The 7,654-nt window shown below is 37.8% G+C and overlaps 1 protein-coding gene across 1 annotated transcript in view; it reads right to left on the reverse strand.

Annotated features, from left to right (window-relative positions):
• wu:fj29h11 (protein NO VEIN) overlaps window positions 1-7,649 on the reverse strand; it is an 83,270-nt gene extending 75,621 nt beyond the window's left edge. Inside the window, exons 1-3 of the mRNA XM_039739173.1 lie at window positions 7,452-7,649; window positions 6,352-6,480; window positions 1,443-1,640 (exon numbers count right to left, since the gene is read on the reverse strand). Coding sequence (XP_039595107.1) covers window positions 1,443-1,640; window positions 6,352-6,480; window positions 7,452-7,556 — 432 coding nt within the window. The 5' untranslated portion in view covers window positions 7,557-7,649. The remainder of the gene's footprint in view (window positions 1-1,442; window positions 1,641-6,351; window positions 6,481-7,451) is intronic.
• Between the last annotated feature and the right edge of the window lie 5 nt (window positions 7,650-7,654).

Here is a 7,654-nt window from a genome sequence, read left to right on the forward strand (position 1 = left end):
TTTCCAGAAGATATGCAAATATTTGTGCATCACAGAGGTGATAAATCTTTTATTCAATCTTCCTGAGATTCAAAATGTGACAAGTAAGCATCCGGTCAAATATTCAAAGTCCCTAAAGTACTCTCTTCTATCACACTACCTGGTTATTTATGCCTTGTGCCTATAATAAGTGAAATTCTGCATAATTTCACTTTTTCATTCTGTGGCCCTGTGTTGCTGGTAAAGAACTCATTTTAGAGAAACAGCTTTAATCCACTGTACTAATTGCCTTGAAAACTGTGAACATTTCTGCCATGCATGATCTAAATTTTCTTCTACATAAAAACTGTAATGAACCAACTGTTCAGTGTTTGCTCACAGATTATATCCTGCAGTCTAGTCCAGGGGTCCTCAATCCCAGTCCTGGAGAGCCGCAGTGGCTGCAGGTTTTTGTTCTGACCTGGTTGCTTAATTAGAAAGCAATTCTTGCCAATAAAGCACTAACAAGCTATGAAATTAAATTAACTCTGCTATGTCAGCTCATTCTCATATCCCAGATTTTCGTTCCCTTTCTATCATGCAAATGATTTGAAGGCTAAAATGGACGAGTAATTCTCAGTCCTTCACTTTTTTCTCTTCATTTGTCTTCCAAGTATTTAATTAAACCCAATAGTGCAGATAAATACACACAGGTGTAAATGTAAATAAGCTAAATGGAGAAATGCTGCTCTCTCTTGTCATTTGCATGTTATTGATAATAAGGAGCAATTAAAATAGCTGTTTAAGACAAAATTAAGCAATAAGGGCTCAAAATCACTAAAGTGAAGCAGAAGTGTTACTTTAGCAATAAGTGCTTTTTATTAAGCAACTGGGTTGGAGCAAAAACCTGCAGCCACTGTGGCTCTCCAGGACCGTGATTGAGGACCCCTGGTACAGTCTAGTTGCTCTTCCTTAGACCTTATCTAGTGTAATTATATCTCTCTTTTTTGCAACACAGAGAACAAAGCTACACATAATATTCCAGACGAGGTTTCACTAGTACATTATGTAGCTTATGAATAACCTCCTCTGATTTGCACTTGACACAATGTGCTAAACGATCAAAACATCACATATGCCTTCTTAACACCGGTCACATGCGGCCATCATGTATCTCCTACGTCCATCCCATAAAGTGTGCTTTCAAGTTTCACATCCCCATTGTATATTGAAGTCTGACATTATGTACTTCAGGTAATACTTCACATTTATTTACATTAAGTGTTATCTGTCACATATCGATCCAAATCCAAATTCTGCCCAGAACCATCCGTGACATGTGTTACCAGTAAAAGTAATACACCCGGCGGGTAGAGTTCCCACAAGCTCACTTCTGCAGACAGTAAAGATTATAACTGCAAAAGGCATCTGGACACCACCCTGCATTAATGCATAAGCTTTTTAAAGCATAAAAGTCACATTACCTTGATGATGTCCACTGTCTCTATTTCAACGATATCCTCATCCTTCAAGGTACTGGGTACTTTGAACATTTTGTGGATTAATGGAATCTTGCACAGTGGGCCCACATTCAGCTCTTTGAAGTGTTTCTTGGCTTTTAGGGCTGCTATGCATTCACCCACTTCATACAAAGTGCACACTGTGCGAACTGCTTCTATAGACTGAAAACAAAAAAAAGATAATTATTTAAAGTAAGTCACCATAAATAAAATGATGGGCTCCCTTTCCTAAAGCATTGCAGATTTCCTTAACCCAAATGCCTAAAATCTTTTTTAATAGTTGTTTTGTGCCAATTGAAGAATTCAAGAACTTGGGGTCTTAAACTCAACATCTAGTAGCATCACTTGAAGCATTGTTTGCATGTAATTGTCATGGGATGTACTCTCTCTTGGAAGAGAAGGTAAGTGTGAGCAGGTGTATTAAGTGGAGAAGTTCAAGTAGCTGAGGAACTAAGGGAATTATTGTGTACCTGTGATAATGACACTGTCCAATGAATCAATACAGTATAACTGTCTGTAGATACTTACCTGGACTGTAAATTCTTAAATTAACTATAGCATAAAGTAAAATGATCACAATTGTGTTTGCATTTAGAGATGAACAAACATGCCAGGAGGCAGTCTACTATGTGCAATGTTCACTACATGACAAACTGAAAGCAGAAACATCTCGCTTGAAAAAAATCTTTGTGCAAATGTATCAAAAATCTCCATCACTGGTTTGTTTAACTGAGGAATCGAAGACTGCTTCTTCTTAAGCTTAGCTCTGTATAAAGGCAAAAAAATAACTATGAAGGTATGAAACAATGGTTACAATACACTGCACAGCATTCAAAACTGAACCTCAAGGAATGCCAAAGTAACTACCTGTAAAATGTTATTCAGATACACTGTGGCCTATGACTCCAAAACCAAAACAAACAAGTTTAAGTCCATTTAATCAATAGGAAAAAAAATATTCTTCAGCATATTTGGGATTGTTAGCCAGGACATGGCTAGTACAAAATGCAGTACAAACAGGACTATCCTCAAGGTAGAAAGGCTTACAGGGCTGGGCATCTTAAGAGGAAAGGACAGGTAAGGGGAAAAGGAACATATTGAATGAAGGGTCAATTACAAGAAAGAAGTAGTCGAAAAAGGCCAAAGACTAAGAGATGTCGATGCATTAGACATGGGTGTGGGAAGACTGGAAGAAAGAAGGTGCTTGTAACAATGCAGAGGCCATAGACTTGGGTGAAAGTAAGAATGCCTGTTGCCTTAATTACTTCCTTTATTATTTTTGACACATTTGGCTGCTACATTTTTCCAAAGTCATCTACAAATTGCAAAGGTAAATTACAGTTGTTTCCACATTTCTGTAAAGTGAGGGCTTAGAAGGTTGAGTGACTTTTTCAGGGTCACACTCAGGAGACAAAACGGAGACATTAGCCACTAGAAGGGAACATTGCCTTGCAGCAGCACTGCCCGAGAAGGACTTCAATTCCCAGCATGCTGTGGGGTCACTGCGCCACTGGACTGCCTCGGCCTACTGCATAGGGGCTGCTGGGAGGAAGCCTGTTATGGCGCAATCTTTAAAAGGACTGCAGTCTTGAAAAGAGAGAGTTCTTGTTTTACATGTGGATATTACAACTGCAACAGACCATTTTCTCTCAGTTTTATGGATTACAATTTCATCAGTATAGTAAAGATTATAGATCTTTTTCAGGAATTATGTTCTTTATTCAATGCATGGATTGTGAATTGGATTTGTCTGTTTGGAGTCCATTTCACATGGTGCATGGTCTTTTCACCACAGATTTACAACCAACATTCAAGGCATACGGTAGGTCATGGTTACCATTTTTCCAAAGAGCTGTTTACTTGGGTATTTTTCCACATCTTCCCATTAACTTCATCAATTAAACTTGACTTTGTTTTAGGTTGTGTTTGTGTTGATTAGTAAATTGTTGTTGTGTTGTGGTTGTGAGTTATTGGGGAGGTTTATATTTACAGTATTTGTGTTGTAAATAGTCTTCCTAATACAGTTCTTTGGGCTACTTTACTTCAATGTATGGTGCCTCTGTCGGAGTTGCATGTGAGTTGGAGCAAGCCGGGTGATATCCTGGCTTCCCTGTAAAATAAATAAATACCTAAATCACTTTATTTCAGTGTAAATTCTAATGCCCTGGGCCTGCTATACTGGTACTATAATATTTTATGTATTCAATGACACAATGAGTGTATTTACATGTGCTCTAACAACTTGGCTATTCACAGAAACCCAGTTCAAAAATGCCATGTACGCCCTCATCCTGGTTAGAGAAAATGAGTTAAAAAACAGATTTCTTCACAACTAACCTGATTATGTGGCCATGTAAAAGTGTAAACATGGTTGCAATTGAGGATTTTGCAATCTGCGTGTGTCCATTGCAATGTTAGCCTGCATGTGTTTTTGCTTCAAACACATATCAGTAAAAAATGGTGGAAGCATCCTCAAAAATGTCCTGAGGCGAATGTTTGGGCGATCCCATTATTCATTCCCATGGCTGAAATAACCTGTTCGTAATATGTCTGAAATTGCTAAATTTATGTGGCTGAGCTGAAGATACAGTTCTGAACACTGCAGCATAATCCTCAGTGATACAAGCTTGTTTTCTGATTCGCTAGCAGATGTTGATAATGTTTAAACTTTTGTTTAGTAACTTTTTATGACAACGGAGTGTTTCACCAAGGAGAACTCCATAAGTGAAACTGTACATGTAAATGGAGGTTTTTAAGAAACCAGTTTTCTGCCTTAACCGGGTTACACACCTTGTCCCAGTTTTATGTGTGTATGTGAAAAATCTGATGTATTCCGCATGAGTGTCTCTACACACTGTAAAATATTAGCTACAATGTTTTACTACTAAATCATAGCTATGTATAATTAAATAGTTATAGCACCTCATGTTCAAATCCCAGTCCAGACACTGTCTGCGCAGGGCACATCCCATGAATTTTGCTGGGTAGTAACATTTCCTCCCACATCCCAGATGTCCCAAGTAGGTTTAAATGTAGCCAACTGAGGACAATTAGAATTCACACTTAAAACTGCTTATCTACTGTATATCTACCATATATTTCTGTTTTAATATTTCAGCATATCTTGCATGATATTTCTCGGTTTATGTTTTGTCACTACATTGTGTGTTGCAGTTCACATTTCAAATTAAATCTAATTTTTGTAGAATAAACTGGCCTCATAGGTGGAAGTGTGTTTAATAAGAATAAACTGAAAATTGCACTAAATTGAGATTAACTGGTGATGCTTGACTGAGGTATGTAACTATGTTTTCCTGTAGTGTTGCCTGGATATGCTCTAGTGATATGTTTTGGAGCGACCATTTATTTTTTTTAAATGAGGTGAATGATATATACGTCTATACTAGGGTTGTTTTGCCAATGGCAATAAGACCATAGACATGTAAGGTAATGACAAGTAATGTTGAAACCCAAAGATAAAGTTGTTAATTTAATACTTGCTGGATATATTGTGTCTAAACTGACCTTGTGTGAGTCCTGCAATGGAATGCTGCAGTCCACAGTTGGTTTCTGCCTTTTGCCAGTGGGTATGGGATTACCTCGAGTTCTCCATGAAAATGAATTGGTTTAACTTAGTTTGAGAATGTTACTTCTTATTGTATAGGGGCATTTTAAATATGAAACGTATGTGTAGTAATATTTATATAAAAAAACATACAATCATGTTTGCTGATGACAGCATTTTTGTGGGTGTCTCCATATATACCAAGGAGAAAATAGTATTGGTCAAATGGTGCAACCAAAACACCTGGAATTTACTGTCAAAATAATGGGTGGTAAATTTTAACCAAGAGAATTCCATTCTTCTGGCCAGGTCACAAAACAATTGAAAAATGTCACGTTCCTAAAAAGCACCACTTTAAGCTCTCTAACAAGGGAGGTCAACAAATCTCACAAGACCCTGTTCTTTCTGAGGCAGTTAAAGAAATTAAAAGCATCACAGGAAGCAAAGCTCATGATCTCTTGGTCCAATATTGAAAGTGCTTTAATAATGCATTTTATTTATAGAGTGCCCTTCCCATGCTCAAGGCGCTTTTGACCTTCGCCATCACAGTTTGGTAACTAGAGGGAATGGTATGCACTGCTTCTGAAGTTACTTGTTCTCTCATCTCTATTGAAGATTCACTGTGGATTTTAGTGGCTTTGCAATTCACTCTTAAATTGTTTCCTAACCTGCCACATCCTAACCATACTCTTTGCATAAATCGAGATAAGGACTACCTAACAAATTTAATCATACATTTGACTTCTTGTGATTATGTGCTTCCCGGGTCCTCCCTGTGTGGAGTTTTCATGTTCTCCCCGTGTCTGCGTGGGTTTCCTCCCACAGTCCAAAGACATGCAGGTTAGGTGGATTGGCGATTCTAAATTGGCCCTAGTGTGTGCTTGGTGTGTGGGTGTGTGTCCTGCGGTGGGTTGGCACCCTGCCCGGGATTGGTTCCTGCCTTGTGCCCCGTGTTGGCTGGGATTGGCTCCAGCAGACCCCCGTGACCCTGTATTTGGATTCAGCGGGTTAGAAAATGGATGGATGGATGGATGATTATGTGCTATTAGCTTCAAATCTTGGACCTTAAGTACCTTCTATAATAATGTGAAGAATTTGTCAAGTGTGTTTTTGTAAAATTGATTGCTTAGGGGATGTTGGAGAATGATGATTACTGTTAGCCTTGTGTATGCTTGTACAGTATTACTTGCGTGAGCTTCATCAAACTCCATATAACTAATCTTATTATGTCAATATTTACTTGCAATGCAGTACAGAGTATCAAGCATGTTTACCTTTGATGAATAAATTAAATGAAAGAATAAATACCTCAATGAAAATATTGATTTCCCTGAGGGTCCGGCAGAGCTCCTTAATTGCTGGAATATCACGGTGAGCGTCTATTTTAACACTCTTAAGTGCTGGGACTCTTAAATGTCTACAGAGCCGCAATATAACCTAAAATACACAAAAAACAAAACACATGAGTGAATAGAAAGATGCGTTTGCTTCAAAGAAAATATCCTGATAGCAAGATGTCAAGAGGTGATTTATAGGATCTCTCTTTGAGCTATAAAAAAGTGTTAACTCCAAAAGACCAGATCCTGTTTATACACTTATATGATCTTCAACTATCTGAACAGATGTATCTAGTTTTACTTTGAAATCTCAAACATCTGTGCATTTGGTTAGTCGGTGAGCCTCTAATTTGGGCTGTTATATGTGAGGGAGTAAGTAAGTGATACAGATGATAGACATGGACTATATCTGCAGTAGCTGGCTGTGATCCTAAAAATGAAAACAGTTCAGTAATTAAAGGAATAGAAAATAATGAAAACAACAATAATAAAAATAAGGGTAGTGCCAAGTTTAGTGCTGCTGCTGCTTTACAAATCCAGAATCTTTCGCTTGAACTCAACACCTTGCCCTTGGCTTTGTGCAGTTTGTCTATTTTTCTGGTTTCTTTGTGGATGGAGGTTTCCCTAGAAACTCCATTTTCCCTTTTACATCATGAAAAATATGAAGGTTAAGATAACTGACAGCACTAAATTGCCCGTAGCATGGATGAGTGTGTGCTTTCCTCCAAATTCAACAATTTTTTTTAGTTTAACTGGCAATTCCAAATTGACCCTGTGTAATGTTGGTGTGCATATATGAAGGCCATACAATGGACTGGCACTCTATACCAGCATATCAGGCAGTGTACCTGATATTGCCAGGATAAGCTCAAGCTCTGCACAATCTCTAACAGAAATTAGTTGGTTTAAAAATATGTTTATGTATGTATGTATGTATGCATAATAGTAATAATTTGAAGAGTTAAAAACAACTGTAATGAACATCTCGCCCATAATATTTGAAATTTTAAATCTAAATTCTTAATGTTACTTTTGGGTCTTATAAGTAAAACGCATCACTTATTTACAAACCTTATCCACTGTAACATGCTCTCCCTCTGATGAAATGGCTCTGATAAACTCCTCTGCCAAGCTGTTAACTTCCTGGACTGAAATTTTCCTCCTTGCTCCAAGCATCAGATCGTCCTGCTCGAAGGACCTGCTGGGCTTGCATAGTAGAATTATGCACTTCTCTGATCTGAGAATGATAAGCGTCTATTCTAGTAGAATCCTCC

This window comes from Polypterus senegalus, chromosome 17 (genome assembly GCF_016835505.1).
Source record: "Polypterus senegalus isolate Bchr_013 chromosome 17, ASM1683550v1, whole genome shotgun sequence".
Classification (NCBI taxonomy): Eukaryota; Metazoa; Chordata; class Cladistia; order Polypteriformes; family Polypteridae; genus Polypterus; species Polypterus senegalus.